General features: G+C 41.9%; 1 protein-coding gene across 2 annotated transcripts; it reads left to right on the top strand.

Annotated features, from left to right (window-relative positions):
- Nucleotides 1-1426: 1426 nt before the first annotated feature.
- On the top strand, nt 1427-18876 carry DGKE (diacylglycerol kinase epsilon). 2 transcript variants are annotated; one of them, XM_055726354.1, is made up of 11 exons: nt 1428-2452; nt 4129-4288; nt 4760-4879; nt 5772-5915; nt 7845-8002; nt 8296-8347; nt 8497-8610; nt 9092-9163; nt 9721-9848; nt 10769-10880; nt 11189-18876. In XM_055726354.1, exons 1-11 carry the CDS (start codon nt 1995-1997, stop codon nt 11378-11380), a joined length of 1710 nt encoding a protein of 569 aa, XP_055582329.1. In that variant the 5' UTR covers nt 1428-1994; the 3' UTR covers nt 11381-18876. The 2 variants fall into 2 exon arrangements, with proteins under 2 accessions (XP_055582339.1, XP_055582329.1); XM_055726364.1 differs by lacking the exon at nt 5772-5915 and having other exon boundaries at nt 1427-2452.
- Nucleotides 18877-20456: the final 1580 nt, after the last annotated feature.

Genomic DNA, 20456 nt, shown 5'->3' on the forward strand with positions numbered 1-20456 from the left:
ATTATCTGCTCACACATTCTCAGCATAACTCTGTTCCTGAGGGAAAGAAAATAGCAGACCTTTTTTCCACTTCAGGCTTCAGAGTTACACTGGGTATTTAAAATTTGTGAAAACAGAACAGATCACCTTACTTTAGCGTAGCAAGCAAGAGTTTCGGGTGCCTCAGGTAAACGATTGTTTTTGAAAAGAACCAATTGCTCGTTACTGACCGTTAATCTCAAAGGTGGCTGCAAAGGGGCCCCTTTTGCAAAAATTGTCTCTTCTACAGCACAGAAGTAGGTATTAATGTGGTTTTACTCTAGCAGAGCCAGATTACCACTGCTGAAAAACACAGCAGAGATATTTTTTATCAAATTAATAGAATGTTACAAATGAAAACTCATACGGTTCTTCTATTTTCAAGACAAGTTAGTAGGAAACAGGATTATAAATGTCCTTACTAATAAGCACAGTGTGAAGTAAGAACACAGGTTAACCAGTGTCGTTGCCAACAGCTTGTTTTGGTTTTGAGCACCACTGGCACCACCATGTGCAGGAGAAGAAACGTGTCCCTTTGAGAACAGCGTATGAAACGGGCACCCAGCACGATCGGCAGCTCTCGCCCAAGGGACGTGTGCCACTGGCACTTGCCCTAGGAGGGGACCGCGCAGCCGCCCGCATTGCCCAGCACATGGGGGCTGGCCCGCCGCTTGCCGGCCTGGCTGCCAGCCGCCCCCTCCTCCCTGCCCGTCTCCTAACAGAGCAGCGTTCATCCCGCCGGTGCCGCTGTACCCGCACAGGGCAAATGGAGCGGTGGGACGTAGCACAGGGCCACAGGGCTCACCAGTGTTCTGATTCAGGAAGGTTCCAGAAACGGGAGCACGAGGCCAGCGGGAGGCCTGGCGCTGCAGCGGGCGGCTGCCTTGGCCTGGGCCCACGTCTCCTGCCTTGCACCGGCTGGCGCGTTACTGCCAGCTCCGAGCCCCATGGGCACAGCGGGGAGGGCTGGGGGGTCGGGGGCCATGGAGGGGCCGCTGGGGCTGGGCCGTGCCCCGCTCTGGCCTCGGGGGCCTGAGGCACCCCAGGCTGCGGGGGGGGGTGCCCTTCAGCGCAGGCTTTGAGATACCGACAGCCCAAATCCCAGGCAATGCCGCGCGGACGGCGTGGCGGTACGGAACTGTTCAAGGCACGTTCCGAAGGTGCAAGGCCCTGCGCCTTCTAGAAGCAGCAACTGTTTATTTTTCGACCTGCGGCGGGGGCAAGCGGTTACGGCCGGGGCGGGAGGGCGAGACGGTGTGACCACGCGGCCCCGGGCACAGCCAGCCGCCGCCGAGGCCGGGCCGCTCTGCGTGTACTGTCGCGACAGCCGGTCAACCCCCAGTCGCGATAAAGCGCCGTCGAGCCCCCCGCCCGTTTCGGGGCGGCGCCCAGCGCTTGGCAACCGGCCGCTTCCGCTTCCGCCGCCCCGCGCATCCCCGGCGGCCGGCGCTCCCCCCTCGGCCCAGCGCAGGCGGCCGCGGCCCGGGGAGCCCCGCCGCTGCGGGGCGGGCAGCGGGCGAGTGCGGGCGGTGGCCCGAGGGGAGGGGGCGTGAGGGGCCGCCCCCCGCCCCCGCGGCGGGGCCTGGGTGGGAGCGGGGCGGCCGGGGGCGGCGCGGCGGCTCCCTCCTGGCGCGGGGGGCCGGGCCCGGCCTTGCGCTTGACCCGGGCGGGCAGCGGAGCAGCCCCCCGCACCTGGCCGGCGCTGAAACCTGCCGCCGGTAGGCCGGGTGCGGGGCAAGGAGGCGCTTAGCCCTAATAAGGGATTAAAAGATGCTTAACGAAGCTGCGCAGCGGCCCCTTGAACTAGGGGGCCGTTCCCGGGCTCGGCCCGCTGCCCGCCCGGCCGGCGTGAGGGGCGCTAGGCGGGCCTGAGGGGGTAGGGGTGAGGAGCCAGGTGTCGGGGGGCCAGGCCGGCGTGAGGGGCTGTGCGAGGGGCTGTGCGAGGGGCTAGGCTGACGCGGCCGAGCTGCTGAGGAATGGCAGGGGCGGCGGGCAGTGGTGGCGCTTCCTCCTCGGCCGTGGCGGACTGGAGCTTGGTGTTCTGGACTCTCTGCTCCGTGATCCTGCCGGTGCTGATCACCTTGTGGTGCAGCTTCCAGCGGTCCCGGCGGCAGGTGCTGATACGGGACATCTTTCGCAAGAGCAAGCATGACTGGCACTACACGGACCTCTTCGGGCAGCCCTCCTACTGCTGCGTGTGTGCCCAGCACATCCTTCAGGGTGCCTTCTGCACGGGCTGTGGGCTGCGTGTCAGCGAAGGCTGCCTCAAGAAGGCTGACCAGCTCTTCCTCTGCAAGGAAATCATGATGAGGAGCGATGGTGGAGCCCACAGCTCAATGCCACACCACTGGATCAGAGGCAATGTCCCGCTCTGCTGCTGCTGTATGATATGCAAACAACAGTGTGGCACACAGCCCAAGCTCTGCGACTACAGGTACTGCACGGGAATTTGACTGTATATGAGGAAAGTATGATGCCAAATCAGTATGGTATTTCCCACAGGGTTATTGGAATGCATTACCCCAAAGAAGAGCCTGCTGTAGTCAAAACATGAAACTCTGTTAAAATTACAACTTCAAGAATGAAATTGATTAAATTAAAATTGATGCTGGTGGGTAATTGGAGTCATAGATTGTGTCGTTGCATCTCAAGTCCGCTTGTTCTCTTAATTGCATGATGCACTAGCTCCTGCATAATTACATATGAAAGGCTCTCTGTGTCCAAGAGAGCTTATTTTTTAGGGGATGACATTGGGAAGGTTCTAACACATTTGCCATTCCTACAGTGGGTAGCCTGAGCAATTTGGGTGGCACAGCTCCCACTTCAGAGCACCAAAATGTGTGTCTCTGCAAAATTGGCATCTGCTCAGTGTTATCTAGAACAAACAACCATCCTATAGCTGTTTTAAGTTCATTTCTGGGGGTACTCAAAGCTAATGGGAACTTTTAAAAGCTACTGTAATATAATCTATTGTTTATAGGTTAGACAGGTGGTAAGAGTGTTCAAAAAATTCAAGGGACCATTGAAAGGGCTTGCACTTTCATCAGTAAGGCTGCTTGCAAAGTTGTCAGCGTGACACATGGTAGCACATTATGCCAAAATACAGTGCTAATGGCCCAGGTCCTAGGTGTCTGTGTGTTACTTCAGCCTTCTCAAAGGATGTCATCTTCCCAGCGTATATGCTACTAGCTTTTGCTTGGCTTCTGTGTGATACTGTCAAACTTCTTGGTAAGTAAGCAGAATTACTGTGTAAATGAGCATACTATCAGAAACAAAACCTTGAGAGAGAGTGGGTGTGGGAGAGGAGGGAAGGAGAGGGTTTTGGAGGCAAAGGGAGAAGAAGAGGAAAAGGAAGTCACAGTACATGGCAGATATCAGTGCCACTCTAGTTGTGTGCTGGATTAGTCAGAAAGACTCCAAAAATAGCTTGCACAGCTGCTTAAACCGAGGGTTTGGACGTAGCAAATGAGGATTAACATTCTGCAGGGGCTGGCAGTGCATATTGCAGTCTTTCCTCTTGTTCCGATCTGTTTTCCAGGACAGCTTTTGGAATAGGTCAAAAAGCTGAGCAGTTTTGCATAACAAAATCCCATCAGCCTTGTGCAGTACTGCATAACCTTTTAGGTTTCAGACTTAAAGGGATGTTTGCATTCTTAAGAGATACATTAATTAATGTTACTAGTAACACTTCAATAAATTGAACTCTAGCGTTTTAAGTGTGCTCTTCAAGGGTGAGGGGGAGTTTCTCATACAAACTTCCAGTGTAACCTAATATTGCAAATAATGCAGGAGGGTATTTATAGCACCTGGTCTGGGAATTAAAAAGAATAGAATTACTTTAAAACTGTTGGGTTTTTTTCCACAGAATTCAAATGCTTTTCTAGACTTGCAAGTCCATGACCTGGTTATGTAATTTTCCGTAGCCAATACGTAGTCATGTAAACTTCCGAGTAATGCATGGTTTTCTCCTTCTTGTGCTTAAAATGTTACTTATAATGTGCATGTGAACATAAATACTTTGCAGAAGGTTAACCTGTCTAAAATAAATGAGCAAAATCGATGTGCCTGTTGTTTGAGGACTTTTTTTCATGTATTTTTGTCTTTTTCCAGATGTGTGTGGTGTCAGTACACTGTACATGATGAATGCATGATGGATTGTTTAAAGACTGAGGAGTGTACATTTGGAGAATTCAGAGACTTAATTATCCCACCATACTATATGTCTACAATCAACCAGATGCGTAAAGACAAAAGAACAAATTATGAAAAGGTAATTGCCTACTGCTTCTTGTTTTTTTAATATATTAAAAAAAACCACCCCACACATTAAACTCAGTACCTTGTCAGGTTAATAACTGTCAGGTAAATGTCTCAATGTACATGAAGTACTTGGAGTGTTAATTCAGAGGTGTTTGTCATGTTCTTAACATCGTAGTCGCAGCATGAGCAAAGATTAGCATTTTGTTACTCCAAAACACTGAGATTTGGGTACCTTCCTTGAATGTTTTGTGATTTCTCTGCTGCTGTGTTCATAATACTGCAGTATTTATCATCCTAGGCACTGTAGAATGGAAATCTTCAATTCGGTGTGTCAGAAGTATTTGTTTCTTGTTTGAATGCTTCAGGCTAATCGGTAGTTTCCTCATTTCAGCACTTAGAGGGGACAGGTTTTGGAGCAAGGCTTTAACCACTTTCAAAAGTGCAGTGCTTGTGTGACTGACTGACTTTTACCTTTTTCCAGGTAGTACCTTACTGCAGAAAACACTGGATGCCAGTAATCATACTGGCTAATACTCGTAGTGGAAACAACATGGGTGAAACTTTACTAGGAGAATTTAAAATTCTGCTGAACCCCGTTCAGGTATTTATGGTGAAAAGCCACTATAATAAAATAAAAGTTTAAATTAGGATAAATGTAACTTTGTTTACACAGTGGCAGTAGGATCACAAAGGAAGCACTCATGCGTTTTATTCGTTAAGAAAGAATAGCTTTATTTAGAGAGGTCAAAAGTGCAGAAGGTCCTCCTACTCCCATGTTTGTTACGGTTCTAATACTGGTACATTTTTTTTTTTTAATTTATGTTAATACATGGCAGTAATTCTGTTAAAGATGGGTATCTGGCTCTTGAAACCGTGTACAATTTTTAGAAAATGAAATACTGAGATCTTAATTTGAGACCTGTGTTTGTTTAAATCCTCACTTCACTTGTGAAAACGTCAGTGTTTACAGTTGCTGCTTTGTGTTGCTGCTTTCCCCTTAAAATCCACTGGGATGGTACAGGATGTTGATGTAAGGCAGTTAGCTTCTTGGATTTCCTGGCTGCACCTCAATACCTTTCCTTTGAAGTTCAAAAGCCAGCCTTAGACTACAGCCTAATAGAAACCACTATGCGTTTTGTTTTGAATGCATCCCAATAAGGCTTTAAAGAATAAACCTCTTTGTATGCTATTTAAAAATAGCTTTTAAGTCTTCCATGTGTACAGAATTCATCATAATGCCTCTAGATACAGACTTTTCTTAGGACAGTGTTAGCTTGGTTTCTTGGTGGCATTTATTCCTAGTGAAGCAGCTGGAGCTCTACTGTGAATTTGGGAAACCAAATCCTGCTTGTAAAAGCCACATCGGCTCAGTTGCTAATGTAATATTGTAAATGGAGAGTCTTTGTTTTGCATTAGAATGAGCTTCTTGAAGTTGTTCGTCTGTGAGGCAAATCCTGAGCCATGTTCTGTGAACTTATTTTCCTTTCTTCTAGGTATTTGATCTAAGCAAAATTGCACCTGCTAAAGCACTCCAACTTTGTACCTTGCTGCCTTGCAATGCTGTCAGGGTTCTTGTCTGTGGTGGGGATGGCACAGTAGGCTGGGTCCTGGATGCAATTGATGAAATGAAGATAAAGGTATTGTGTTTTAAATTAAAAGATGTCTGATGGCAAAATGAGTTTTGGAGCTACAGAAGCAATACACCTAATCTCTTACCTGCATTTGTTGTTTTCATCTTCCTGAGTAAGCCTGCAGAGAAATGCTGGTGGAATTGCTTATTTGTGTTTGGGAGTAGGGGGAAACGCATCTTGTTATGAGTCCCTGTAGTTCAGGAAAAATATGAAAGCTTTAGATTTTAAATTATATTTAAAGTCGTTCTTTTCTATAAAACAAGAAGAGAAACTGCAGAATATTTTATGCGTTGTTCTTTCCTCTTTGTCTAAACAGATTTACTTTGTCGTAAAAGGCATTGCTAATAATGGCTAATGTGCTCTGAGTTCTTATTTCTCCCAGCATGCTCAGTCTTTTATAATAACCTCATAATTTTGCTGGCTGTACTGGTTATATCACTAGTATGTAAATGAGTGCCATAATTTGCATCTGCTCCTTACAGTATGTTCTAAAGAATCTTACCAGTCTGCAGCCTTACCTATTAACAGCAAGTAGAGAAGGAAAAAATAAGCTGTATGTTTACTCTTGATTTGAAATGGAAGATATTCCCATTTACAGGGTACTACTAAGAACTCCTGAGAAAGTTAAAAATTAAGAACAATTACTAGGGCTTTAGTGCTTTACGTAGTAAACTTTTTCTCTAGTGATATAAGGAAGAAAGTTACTCTCATATTGATGTGTTTTGCTTTTTTTTCCTGTGACTTTCTTGTTAATAACTGAAATGCTGTGGTTGAAGACCATTATTACAACTTCATGCATAGTCAAACTGAGCTTCTTTGAGAATTTTTATGTACGGATGAAGTAGAAATGCAACCAAGTTTAACTGTAGAGGTTAATGAAGATAAGTACGTGGTTACTTGGTCTTGGACAGTTGATATATTGTCCCTCAGAACCAATATAGTTTGATGAAATCTGGATTCTTTGTTTCCAAGTATTCAGATTGAGTCACATGACACACAACACATTGGAGTTAGATACATACTGTTGAGTTTATCAGCAAAACCTTTTTATTATCAGCAGTAGGTTATTTGCTCCCTTCATTTATCTTGACTCTCAAATACAGGTTACCTGGCTGATAACTCTTCTTGAAAAAATAGTAACCATAATGCCACTTCCTGCAAGTACTTTTCACAGCTGAATTTCAAAGGCTGTGGCACATCTGAAATAACTGCTCACCCTTCTGTGGTAAAGAGAACAAAGACCTTTGCTAAGGTGGCCAGTTTTCAGTGTCTGCTGCTGTTGCTCTGTGATCTGCACAGGTGATTATCATCTGCTCCATCTGTCTATGACAGCTGGATCAGCGTGTGTATGTGGCAGCTCTGAAGCTTAGGTACTGACTTTCCTCCTTTGACTATGTGAATTTCTGTCTGTGGTTGAATACTCTACTATTACGTGCATCTGTTGTTTTAGACCTAACCTCACTTCAGTCTGTTCAGAGCATTTTGGTGTCTTGTTATGGTTCACAGCCTTGTGTGTTACATCTCGGTGTCCATACCGCTTTCCAGAGGTATGTGCAGTATCGGGGTGAGTAACTTACCACCGCTGCAGCAAGTCAGCAGTATATAATCAGGAAATCGGATGAGAAGTTCAGGCTTTGACTTCTAGATCCAAAGCGTCCTTCTCTTGAAGGAATACTCTGTTTGGTATTAATAATGCATTGTTTCCATATTGTGTTTGTGTTCTTTCCTTCTCACAATTTCCTTCCTTTGCGTTATCCCTGCAGTAAGTACTCAGATGTGCCATCTGCTGTACTAACGCTGCCAGCTCTATTGCTCTGCACTGGGTAACAGGCTGCTGTGAAGGCTAATGATACTTTTCTAACCTGAACATTGGGGGTAAAATGGGGAAAATGAGTGCTGGAGAAGGAGCTAATACACAGTGCTTTTGTGTTGTAGGGGCAAGAACGTTATATTCCACAAGTTGCAATTTTACCTCTGGGAACAGGTAATGACCTGTCTAATACACTGGGCTGGGGTGCAGGTTATGCTGGAGAAGTCCCTGTAGAGCAGATCTTACGAAATGTCATGGAGGCAGATGGAATCAAACTAGACAGGTAAGTAACAGTGAAAAGATAAAATCTGTACAACCAAATACTACTATAGCTCTACTGATGTCCAGTTGGATCAGTGTATGTAAAGAAATACAACTATTGCTGAAGGGAACTACAAAAATACTGAGGTAAAAAACTAGTCTTTATTTAGTTGGTCTGTAAAGCTTAACTCTTTCATAATTTATATGAATCTCTTGACTTGATGCCAACACATATAAGAGCTTCCTAACTACAACTTTGATACTAAGTGAGAACAGTCTGTTATGAGTCTAAGTAGTGGCTGTTTTTTTTTTCAGGTGGAAGGTTCAAGTGACAAACAAAGGATACTACAACTTAAGGAAACCAAAGGTATCGTTTTCAAGTATAAATATGGATTTTATGGAATACCTGTATGTTTATACTTATTTTTCTGGTTACCTACTTCCCATTAAACACGTGACTCTTAAAACATAATAATGATATTTAATAGGATCATAACTGGAAGTTCTGTCTTACAGGTATTCACAATGAACAACTACTTTTCTATAGGACCTGATGCTCTCATGGCTTTAAATTTTCATGCTCATCGTGAGAAGACTCCCTCTCTCTTTTCCAGCAGAATTATTAACAAGGTGTGTTTGGTAAAGTGACATTGTCTCCTTGTAGTTGTTGACTTGATTTAAGGCTATTTTTTGCTTTATGTTGCTTCGCTGCCCTACTTCCTGTCATGCCATTTTAAGCGTTCACTCCTTTTTCTTGGGAAACAGATTCCATAAGTAAAACATGTTTCCAGCCCACGCACAAGTGTTCTTCCTTGCCTTTTCTTGCTTGCTTATAGAGTGTGGCTGTTTGGTCAGTTTTTTGTTTAGAATGTCTCATTTTCTTTGAAACATAATGATTTGAGGACATTGCCTGTTTCCTTTTAAAGTGCAAATTGTAGCCTATCTCACGAAGAAAGCTTAGTTGAAGGCGTGCAAATACGTTGTGTATGAATTCTAGAAGGGGTTTGCAGAACAGTAACTATACATGAATATTTCAAATAGTCTTCATATGTATTGTCTTTCTCTTACAGTGTTTTCTGTTCTCCCTGTTTGGTTTTTCTTTTTTGTATAGGCTGTTTATTTTTTTTATGGAACCAAAGACTGCTTAGTACAAGAATGTAAAGATCTTAACAAAAAGGTTGAGGTAAGTTTTTTTTTAACTTGCTTATTCTTTGGATAATCAGTGGAGTATAAAAACATACAAAAGTTTTGGGGATTTTTGTTGGTTGTTCGGTGTTTTTTTCTTTTCAAAAGAAAAGGGGAAAAGCTTTGCAGTTTGCATGTATATGATGTTTGTATAGGATGGCTCTGGACTTTAAGTATTTTTGATGTTCCTTTTGCGGTCTTCAGCTTACTTCATGGAATTAATGTCTTTGAGCTTACTTGAAAAGTCCTAAATTTTGGCCTTGACTCAGTTCTGTAAGTTCAAGTACTGATATTCAAATAAAATTTGCCTTAGCACCAAATACTTACATAAGTGACGTTCCTTTTTTGCTTTATTAACAGAAATTTATTACAGCTTAGGATGTCTTGTGAAACCAGAAGTCATTTTTTAAAAGTATGAAAGGAAAACATGTTCTATTTATACAGGGCCAATTTTTCTTCAAGTGGAAGTCTATTAAATGCATAAAGAGAATAACTAGCTAATATTGAATTACTGAATTTGATCCACAGTAATTAACTTGTGTTTGTCTTTTAAAGCTAGAATTGGATGGTGAGAGAATCGAGTTGCCCAATTTGGAAGGCATCATTGTCCTGAATATTGGATACTGGGGAGGTGGCTGTAGGCTCTGGGAAGGAATGGGCGATGAGCCATACCCCTTGGCAAGGTACACAGTGCATCTTCTTTTTCCTTTAACAGTTCTTGTAGTGCAAGCATTTCCTGCAGCAGGCTGTGCTTATGTAGCCAGACCTGTCTGAAAGTCAGAAGATTCCTTGTGACAGTAGGCTATCTCAGATTATTTTTCTCATGTTAGAGACTTGGACTAAGTGCATCCCACATATTGAGGGTTTTTTTAAGACTTTTTTAAAATGATGTCTGGCATGATTAAGTGATACTGTTGAAGAGGCTATTAAAAATAAAGGTAGGCTTCAAAAAGCAGAAGATATGTCCGCTTCAGAATATAAAAGAGCACATCTTAACGGAGGTTAAAATATAAAGTAAAAACAAAGCAAGCAAAAAAGTTGACTCCCATGCTTGAGTAAGTCAGCTGGAGCAATACTAAAGAGAACAGGTGAGTATATTAATTATTCCCTCTTGTGACTTCCTTCCTCAGAGGTCATATCAATATACTTCATAATTCTGTTACAAGGCTTATGATACTGGATTTCTAAAAAATACTTGGGCAAATATTTACCAAAAGCTAAAAAAATTAAGCCATGAAAAGGCTTTCCTGTAGATCAATAACTGAGTGAAAAGACGGAATATTGTACAAATTTATGGAAGTGAAGTCGACTGTGGGCCTTAAATATGCACAATGAACCTTGGAAAATCATATAATTTCCAGAAGCCAGCTAGGGTATACCAGCTGCTGTATTGCTCTACGCTTGTGTCTTTTTTTATGGCTTCTTTTGCTGTTCAGTGTGATTTGTTGTCCAGCACAAATAGATAGTTTCAACATATTTGTAGAATAACATTAGTCTTCTCTATAGGAATAGCATAAAAGGACTGGGGTTTTTTGGTAATCTTTGGACAGCCATTATAGAGCTCATGAGCATCACTAAAAGAGTCTGTTTTCTTAATTCATAGACATGACGACGGACTTCTGGAAGTTGTTGGTGTTCATGGTTCTTTCCACTGTGCCCAGATTCAGGTGAAGCTAGCAAATCCTGTTCGCCTGGGGCAGGCACATACCGTGAGGGTAAGTGGTGTTTATCAACCTGTTTCCCTAAATTTTTTTTAATAATACACACTACAGACTCTCAAGCACTCAGCTGTCTGATCTGAAGTTGCAGTTGAGCTAGATGTTTCTCTTGCTTAGTAAAAATTAATTACTTGATAATCCACAGTACTTGCTGTGGTTGGTGGCCTATGAGTGCAACTAATTACATACAAAGTTTGTCCCTGGTCAGACTGAAAACGTGCAGCATCAATATATTGTAGTTGTAAAAGGTATCTTCAGAGCTCCTTTGAACTGCTATGATGGTGTGTTCTTCTGTTTAATACTAGCTGATCTTGAAGAGTTCAAAGATGCCGATGCAGGTGGATGGAGAGCCGTGGGCTCAGGGGCCCTGCACTGTTACCATAACTCACAAGACACGTGCACTGATGTTGTATCACTCGGGTGAACAAACAGATGACGACGCTTCCAGTGTGTCTGAGCAAGACCACATTAGAGAACAGACGGATGAAGACGTATAGATGTCATGGAATTAACATAGTGCAATGATGAACTTCAGCTCACTAAAACACTGAAAGCACCTAACCTCAGATGAAGGTTTATGCCCTAAGGTTCATACTTGTGAATGAACTAGAACTGAGGAAAAAGCCATGCTTTTACGTCCATGAAAACTTTCACAGCTAAATTACCGTGAACTGTTTCTTGCCTTTTTGATTGGTGGGGGATGCCCGCCCTTTCTAGGTGGAGCAGTTATTTATTACTCCAATGGCCAGAAAGAGACGCATATTGCAGCCCTTCTTTGCTGTGGAGTCGGATCTTCTGCACATACACAGTATAGAATGCAAAATGTTTGATACCCTTGGAAAGGGGGAACAGCTGGCAGTTTGGCCTGTTTCCCCCTGCTCTGTTCCCCAGAACAGTCCCAGAACAGAAAACCAGACCAAGCAGGATGTGGGCTGGCGTTCTGACAACAGGCCCGCTCCTGGCTGCCGTCTCTTCTTGGGAACAAGACAAGTACTCTTCTGTGCACCTGCCGGCGCAGTGCCTATCTCATAGGCTTGATGGAGAGAGCAGAGGATCTGGGAGCTCTTGGGAAGGTGGTTAGCAAGAAAGATGATTTTGGACATAGGTTTCTGGAAATGTTCTGTTAGCAAATGACCTTTTTCATTGGCTTTGTAAGCCATACGTAGAGTACTACTGAGGTCCCAAGTACCCAAGATACAACTTACGAATAATTGTACCGTGACTTGTACTGAATGATCCTGTGGCTCTGCTTCTGTTCAGTGAGAAACTAATTCTAGTTTTTGTACATAGCAGCATTGTAGTTCTTGAGGAGGCTTTTTAGGGGCTGTTTAGAGGAGGATTTTAAAGAAAAAATGATGATTGGCAAATGTGGGGGTTTTTTTGAAAGCTTGTTAAAGATCTTGCTTCATAATTACCCAAAAATGATCAACAGTAAGTCAGTCTGTTAACTATTGCAATTTTAAGTGTGGAGGCTGAGAGCTAAGTTTGCAGAGGTTAGCAGGTTCTGGCATTCACATGTATAATTTCTCAAAAAAACATGGAAGCATTTGTTTTCCAACTGGCTCTTAGGGGGACAAAGATACCTTGTTGGACCTGAAACTTCATTTCCTATATGAATATAGGGCAAGAAAAAGATTAGTGGCCCATGCTGATAGTAAAGGTTAAGAACACATACAACAATACACAGAAACTGTCAGTTTGACTTATCTGAAGCTTCTCAGGTTAAAAGCTTCTCAGGTGAAAACATCTTCATGGTTACTAGAAGTAAAAATCTGCTTCCTTTTTTCTTTTCTGTTGCAGGTATTTTAAGCCCGCAGCAGTTGAGAGCTATGAGTTGAGGTTTAAAATCTGTCATTCATTTAGTTGAGTCCAGTTGAGTTACTGAAGGTGATCTTCCAGGTAGGGAGAGAATTTATGCTAAATGTATACTGCATAAGCTAAGATCATAAGAAAACTTGAGAGCTTTGGTCTGAACTTTGAATGTTGCTGCTTTTGTCAGAACTCCCCCAATCTTTTTCTTTTCTTTTTTTTTTTTTTTTTTTTTTTTCTTCTGGTGTTTCTGGTTTTGGTGTTTGTTTTTTTTATGCTAACTGAAAGTGATACCATTGGGTAAAGTAGGCAATGTTTCTAGGTTTTGTAAAATGAAACTGTTTTTCAGCTGTCTATAAAATGACATTTGCATTAACGGTGAATGAACTATTTATATTTTAAAATAATTTATTGAAACCTTGGCAAAGTCAGTATTTTTAAAACCTTCAATTGTAATCCTCTTTGGAGAGCATTTTTTTAACTTGATGGTGTTTGTTGTAGAAATTGTATGTACTAGATCTTAAGTACTACTGATTATCAGTGAATTTACAGCTGTCCGAAAATGTGATTAGAGTGTAATGAACTGTAAAGCAGAAGCCATTTGTAAATTCCATATTCATTAGCCTTATACACATCATCTTAGTTTATTGTATGTAAATATAGAGAACAAATTAATAGTTAAATCTATGTAAAAATATCTATACTATTATAGTATACTATGTATAGTATAGTACACTACCTTTTTTTTTAGTTACAAGGTTCAATTTATATTAGCTTCAAAAATCTTACTAGTTATTAATATTTTTTTAATAACTTGTAACAGTATCCTAAAAATAGTTCTGTGCTATGGTTGTGTAACTGTTGTTTACAAACAAATTACAAGTCTCTGGAAAAGCAGGGTATGTGCTATGAAAGGCAGTATTTTCTCAGAGAAATGACACCACTGGCTACTTAATCTAAACTATTCATAAAACAGTTTAAAGAGTTATCTGAAGTTGATAGATTTATAGCCTAAGAACCTTTAACTATTCAAAAGCTTCACTGTGAACTCCTGACATCTAGAAAAAAAATAATCAATGCAAGACTTTGAAAGTCTCCCTTTTTTACAGTAGGTGAGCTGGCTTCTCTACTCGTGCTTTGCCTGAGTGGGTGCCAGTGACGTTGTACTGTGTTTGTGCCAGCAAGATCCTCCCCCTTACTGTGGCTTACTAGGAGTCAAGTTCTGTCCTAAATGCGTGAAATCCTCTTTGGGAACTGAATCCATCATTCCTTTTGGGGAAGCGTAGGAGAATTAGAAGTGAAAGTAGCATCTAATGGGGCTCTTGTTTGGGGGGACTCTCAGTAAATGGTCTTGTTTGTATTGGACCGATCATCCCCTTGTTGCAGGTGGACGTTAAGAAGTTTGTTTCACAAATTCACTGTTGGTGATTGCAGCACAAACGATCCATAGCAAATGTAGCCATTGTAAGCATGGGGAAGCCTCTTGTAAAATTGTATTTATGGTATGGAGAATATTCTGTAAGATTGAAGTGCCCAGTCCCAATCAGACATGGGGTCATCCTTCTATTGTAACTATATAGCTGTCATATGCATGACCAAAAAAAAAGTTATTTTTAAGCGTACAGTGTTAGCACTAGAGTCTGTTGGGAAGTCTTGCGATTTTCAACACGCTGTCCTTTGATTTCAATGAATCCTCCTTTCCACTATGTTGCAAATTGCATTAAAGTCTGGTTTGAGTTACTTTTATGGAACTGTTTTAAGTTTTAGTCCAACTGCAGACAGTAAATGTCAGCAATGGGCTCCCAGTTTCTAATGCTAGCATAAATGAACTTTCCTAATTTGTAATATAGCTGTAGTTGCTTAATGTTGTCATGTGTGTGTTGTGACTGTAAAGCTGTTACATGCTTTTTTTAATGTTGTAGGTGCATAAAGCACCAACCAGTGCAAATAGCTACTCTGTAGCTCTTTGAAAACAGATTGGAAACCTGAGAATACTGCTGTACATTCTCTATCCAGAAGAGGGTACTCTGCAGCTGGATCTCACGTCCTGCACTGAAGAATTTTCCTTTACCCTGTAAACGATTAACATTTGGAAAAAGAGTGAAAGCGATGTTTCAAAAAGACGGATAATGAATAATTTCTTCTGGCAGTTTTGATACGGTATACCTTTGTGTAAAATGTACAGGGTGAATAATAACATCAGTTGTCAAGTGCTCAAAAGTAAATTCACAAAGTTTTAAGTTTTATTGCTGTATATGCTAGCTTAACTGAAGTTCGGTCCGATTCAGATAGCTTTACTGTAGGTTCTCAGTCCTGTGACATGTAATAGGAAAAACTCGAACTTGTACGGAGAGCCTGTGAGTCAGCTTGCTGCCTTGCTCAAACCTCGCTTGTTTTCACGCCTGTTGAGAGGATGTGTATGCATATTTTGATGTGTGTAGAATTTCTTGTCATAGGCTTTGTTTTACTTTGTGTTTTCACTTCAGCAATTCATAGCAGGGTTAAACAGCTTCAAATATCACCTGCGTTTTGGATCTTTCTCCATGTCTGGACTTTTTTAAAAAGGTATCTGAAGCCCAAACTTGCATTCTTTGTCTTCAAAAACAGCTGAGGTGAGCAGCATTCACTTGCATATATTTTTTTTTAAGTATGTCTGTTGTGCCTGGTATTTAAAGCAGGTTAAGGTAGTATTTAGAGTGTACTTTTAGCAACAATTTGGAATTATTGCAGTTATTACAGAACATAGTCTTGTGGTTTTTCTACTGCAATGGCAATATTTCTGTTTCAAATTAATTTGGAATTATGCTCAAATTTGAACATTTCTCCCAGCTAGCACTATTATGAATTGCATTTCTTGTTCATAATATGAAGACCGTATAGCATAATTTATAGATTTGCTACTCTTTTTATATGTTCACTTTCGATGTTGCCCCTTCATAGGGTGTTTTTTTTCCCAGGTCTTGCTTTTCATAGGCACTAAGGAACTTGAAATGCCATTTACTTTAGTTAGAAGCTTGAAGTACTTGCTCTTGGAAAACAGACTTGAGTTTCTCCTGGTTGCAGAATAAAGTGCTGCCATGTTTGCACAAACTTGGGGAAAATAATCTTGTTGAGACAATGCTTGTAGCAAGAGTAAGTTAGAAGTTTCTTCTGTATAACTTCAGCTGACTCAGGTTGAGAATTTGTTCCCCTATACGTTTTGTCTTGCTGATGTTTACAACTATTCAGTAAATACTGCTTTCCCTCAGTCATTTAATTACTCATTTCATGCTGTCTCACTACTTTCAGCTAAAAACATCATTTGGGACAGTATCAAAAGCTCTGCTGAAGCCAGGATAGTGAGCCTGGCATCTGTCCATTTTATCCATGCCAGCTAGCTTGTCAGAAAACAAAATCGGAATGGCTTCACACAGTTTATTCCTAGCCCAGTATTCCCCACTGTTTGGCTTTTTCAGTCACCATAATCACACCTGGAAGGTAACTAGGAAAGACTCCGAAGGTTCCTGGTCTCCCTGACCTATTTTCAATGTACAGTTTTTGCTCTTTGCTGCTGGAGAGGAACCTCCCCATTCTCCACAGGTTCTCAGAACTGGTAGTTAAAGGTTCTGGCTTGAGTTTGGCCAGTTCCTTCTGGTTCTGCATTATGTTGCACAGAAGCTCACAACTTTTATGGTGTATGCTATTGTATCTCACTGGTTTATAAAAAAAAAAACTGAAAGCACTGTACTTTAGCTGTGAACGGCATAATGGCATCAATGTTACGATAGTTACTCTTTTTCACTTGGCAACAAATGCTTTTTGGTAGAGCACCACTGTAACCAAGTTAGTTAATCTGTAGGTAAGAGTAGGACACTTGGGAATCCTTGCATGTGTTCTAACTGAAAATCCTTTTTTGTTCTGTATTTCATACCAACTACTGGCAGTTTTCTTCCTTTTGGAAAAGAAGGAGGATTTGACCCTTCAGTTAGGAGTAAACTAGGATATTTTCAGATTTAAAAATAGCAGCATATAACTGATCCTGTTGAATGTGAACCATTTATTTAAAATGCTCTGACTTTTTTTCTGAGAAATGATAGCTTGCTGCTTGAACACAGGAATGAGACAACAGAGATCAGTTGTTCATTTAGCAATTAAGTATATTGAGAGAATTTATGCATTGTCTATTTCAACTTTGTTTAGGTCACAGTTCTAAAAGCACGACATGTCTTTGTCTCACTAGCAGTGCTGAATACCCAGTTCAGGTTTTGGGCATCTCAGGGAGAGACTTCTAGCTGGAGTAAAGCCACATGCCTTGACTAAACCTAGTGATGTTATGCGAACTTACATTAGTTGAGGTTCCGGCCCTTAACTGTTCAAAAGTGTGAATGTATTCAAATTTTTACTTTGTTTCTTGTTAATACTGCCCTGTTTACTGTGTTGTATACCTTTATTGCTGTATGTAATTAATTTCTTGTTGCATTTGCAACTTGTTTGTAGATTTCAGCATAAAAATAATTTTACAAGTGGGAACTTCCATTGTGAGTTTATTGCGTTCTGTATCTTCAGAGTTTACATCCCTCAAAAGCCATTTTGTCTGCTACCAGCTGTTGTAATCCATAGAGTACCTCCAGCCATCTTCTCTTTCTAGGATTTTTATAGTTAAACAGAATGGATTTTTATTTTTGTAGCTTGTAACTTCAATATGTATAGTAGTTATTTCTATTTAGTAATTAGTGATTAGAATACTGTAAAAATGTTACTTTTAAGAGCGGTAACTTTAAATTAGTAATAACTAATTACAAGAAAATACCAGCATGTTAACAGTTTAGAAAAAGAAAAGTTACTCTTTAGCTTGGAAATACTGTGATGCTGTGACTTGGGATTTGTATTAAACGTGTTCATGCATATATTCTGAAGTTGCACTAAATAGGGAAAAAATGAGCTTAAAATGCAAGTAATAGATCAAAAAGTAGAATTTATAACGTTGGGATTTGTTTTTGTTTTTTCAACTGAGAAAGGTGACATTTGGGATTCGGGTTTTTTTTTTTTCTTTTGTTTTCCCACAAAAGAGTAAGGAAGGAGTGATCAGTGTACTCTTGACAGAACAGTTGGTTTTTTTATGGTGCAGTTTAAGAGATGTATTATTTAGTGCCCAAACATAAGCAAAAGCTGTCTGCACCATTCCTGCCTCTCAGAAAACAAAACCTCAGTGCAAACCTGTCTGCTCACAGCTATAAAGTATATGAGATCTCACTTGCAAGGAAATAACTAACTGACATAACACTGAACCTCCAATATAAATGTTTAAAGTCAAAATTTGCTAATTTTTTCTTGACATCATGATGCTTTCAAACCCAAATTGTTTTTCCTTTGTGTTTTTTTTTTAAAGAAGGCAGGTTGAAGTGAGAGGGTAAGGAGGTACTGCTGTAAAACTCTTGGTCATAAAAGCCGGGAAGAGTGTTCTTTATTTACCCTGTAGGCACAGGGTGTGTGCGTGTGGAGCGTCTCGTAGAAGTCTGCTTTGTTTGCGTTCTCATCGGCTTCATCCAGTGTTTCGGAGGAGGGTAACAATATTATGGCCCCCTATAACTGTGATGTTTGCTCCAGCCGTTACACGCGGTGGTGTCTTAGTTGAGGAGCTGGGCCAGGTTCTGTCTGTCAGAAGCTGCAGCCTCAGTGAAGTCCCAGCACTGCCCCTGGTTCTGTGGTGGTCTCACCATTAACACAAGTGGGACTGAAGAAACCTTTTGTCTTCAGTCAGTTGTGTCATGGCCTGCCTGTTGTGACCTGGGCTTCCAGAAGGCTCTTTTGAGAAACATCTGCTCCATATTATTCTTAGAAGTTTGTAAATACAGATTCTTCACAGTGCTGGCTCTGTTACTGAATTTTCCTAACACGTATTTTTGTTGTCTTGTTATTTGTACTGTATTTCTCTGTAGATTAAAGTGTGTGGATTAAAGTATTTCAGCTCAGTTTTTCCTGTTCCCCACTGTGCGTAACCGCAAACGTGAGTTTTCAGCTCTGCAATAACCTAGTGAGGATAGCGACTGCCGGGCCCGCCGAGGGCTGCAGCGTGATGAACTTCGTCATTTTGAGAACGAAGTTGCGTTCCGTTGAATGCTGCAACCGTGCTCCTGCCTGAGATCCCCGCCGCAAAGTCCAGGCGTTTCAAACCTCAGATACGTGAGAATTTCTAGACAACACGGTAATGTCATTCAGAGGCAAAGTTAATACTGTTTGGTAACCGACAAAGATGGCTCGGCAGCCACTTGCCTGCTTCTGATTCAACCTTCTTGAGATGTTCACACCTGGGGAAGAGCCGACTTTGTACAGCTTTATAATGGATGTGTTTAAAATGGTTTGAAAACCCCAGGCTTCAATAGTAAGGTGAACTGTCGAGATTGTCCTTGTCACTGATTTGGGATCTTAAAACAGTTTGTGATGCACGCTATTTAGTCTAAGGGGGAAACAGGCATACGGATTTCTTACCTGTAAAGAGCAATTTCTGAGTAAGAGTTTTAGCGGATGTTTTGGCGTTATGTGGTGCTACTGTAAGGGAAACGCGGGAGGGCTGCTGGGCACAGGTCAGCAAAACACAGACGGGGCTTTCCCCAGCAAGCGGAACCGCTGCTGGACGACGTCCAGAGATAAGTGGCGCAACGCTTGCTCCTGATGGCAGCAGATGGGTTAGTTTGGGCTTTTGGAAGTGAATAAATCCTCCTGTGGGGCCACTTCATCATAGTGGCAGCTCCTTCCCTGAGCCCTCTGTGCTGTTCCCCAATCTCATTTGCATAAAAGAGGGAACGGGCTCTGGCCACAGCTCCTACATTATGCTGCAGTCAAACCTTTTAAAGATTATTTGTGTGGTGTTTTCCGTTCAAGATGGGGTCAGAGCATAGATATTCAGCAGGCTTTTTCTTATACGGGTAAGACAATAGTTTCACAGAGCTTTGAGGGTCACTGGCACTAATGTTAGTACAAGATACAGGTTTAATGCATTTTTATAAATATTATGCGTGGGTTTGTATTATAAACATCATAAATGTTTGTAGAACTCTTGGAGTGAACCGTGCCCGGCACCAGCTTGAGCCTAAAGTTGTGTGAGAAAAGTCATGTTGCAGGTACGTGTGGGGAGGAACATGGGGTCCTGGAAACGCGCAAGACTGAAATTCTATTTCTGCCTTTTGATAGTAAAAGTAAAAATAAAATATTTGATGAATGAAAAGTAAAAGTAGTTGTACGGGGATCCAAATAAGATTCAAGGAGTTCAGTGTATCTGAGGACTAAAACTCTGCTTTTGTGCTATCTCCTCTAGCAAACGTATTTTCCTTTTACAGAAAAATCCCTGGTTGCAGAAGCACCGCCGACAAACCCCGCTTCGTTCCCCACGCGGCTGCAGGCCATGCGAGAACACGCTGCCGCCCACAAGGTAACAGATGGCCGGAGGGCCCGAGCGCATCGTGGCCAGCGGTGAACAAAGCGGCGGGGCCCTGCATGTGCCACCCAGCAGCACAGCCGCTGTTGTCCCGGCCGGCTGCAAAATCCCGATTCCACGCTCAAGGGCTGCAGAAAAGCGCCTGGCTCCCGCCAACCTGCAAAAGAGCAGCTCCCTATGCTGTTCATTGAAAATATGGAAAGGTGAATGCATATAGAAATCTAATTATTGGCAGCACAGCCTGGCTGTTAGCATGATAATCGCGGCCCTGGTGCTTTCTGGTGCACGGGCGGGAGAGGTGATGGTGTAATAAGTAACTAAGGGTAATTTGCTGATCAAATGGGGTTTTA

This window comes from Falco cherrug, chromosome 1, assembly GCF_023634085.1.
Source record: "Falco cherrug isolate bFalChe1 chromosome 1, bFalChe1.pri, whole genome shotgun sequence".
NCBI lineage: Eukaryota > Metazoa > Chordata > Aves > Falconiformes > Falconidae > Falco > Falco cherrug.

What these genes read in the sequence shown, in the direction of transcription:
- DGKE (XM_055726354.1), top strand. Translation starts at nt 1,995, where the DNA reads ATGGCAGGGGCGGCGGGCAGTGGTGGCGCTTCCTCCTCGGCCGTGGCG. An exon ending in AAAGAACAAATTATGAAAAG is followed by an intron (nt 4,289 to 4,759) that starts GTAATTGCCTAC and finishes ACCTTTTTCCAG; the next exon opens with GTAGTACCTTACTGCAGAAA. An exon ending in CCAGCAGAATTATTAACAAG is followed by an intron (nt 8,611 to 9,091) that starts GTGTGTTTGGTA and finishes TTTTTTGTATAG; the next exon opens with GCTGTTTATTTTTTTTATGG.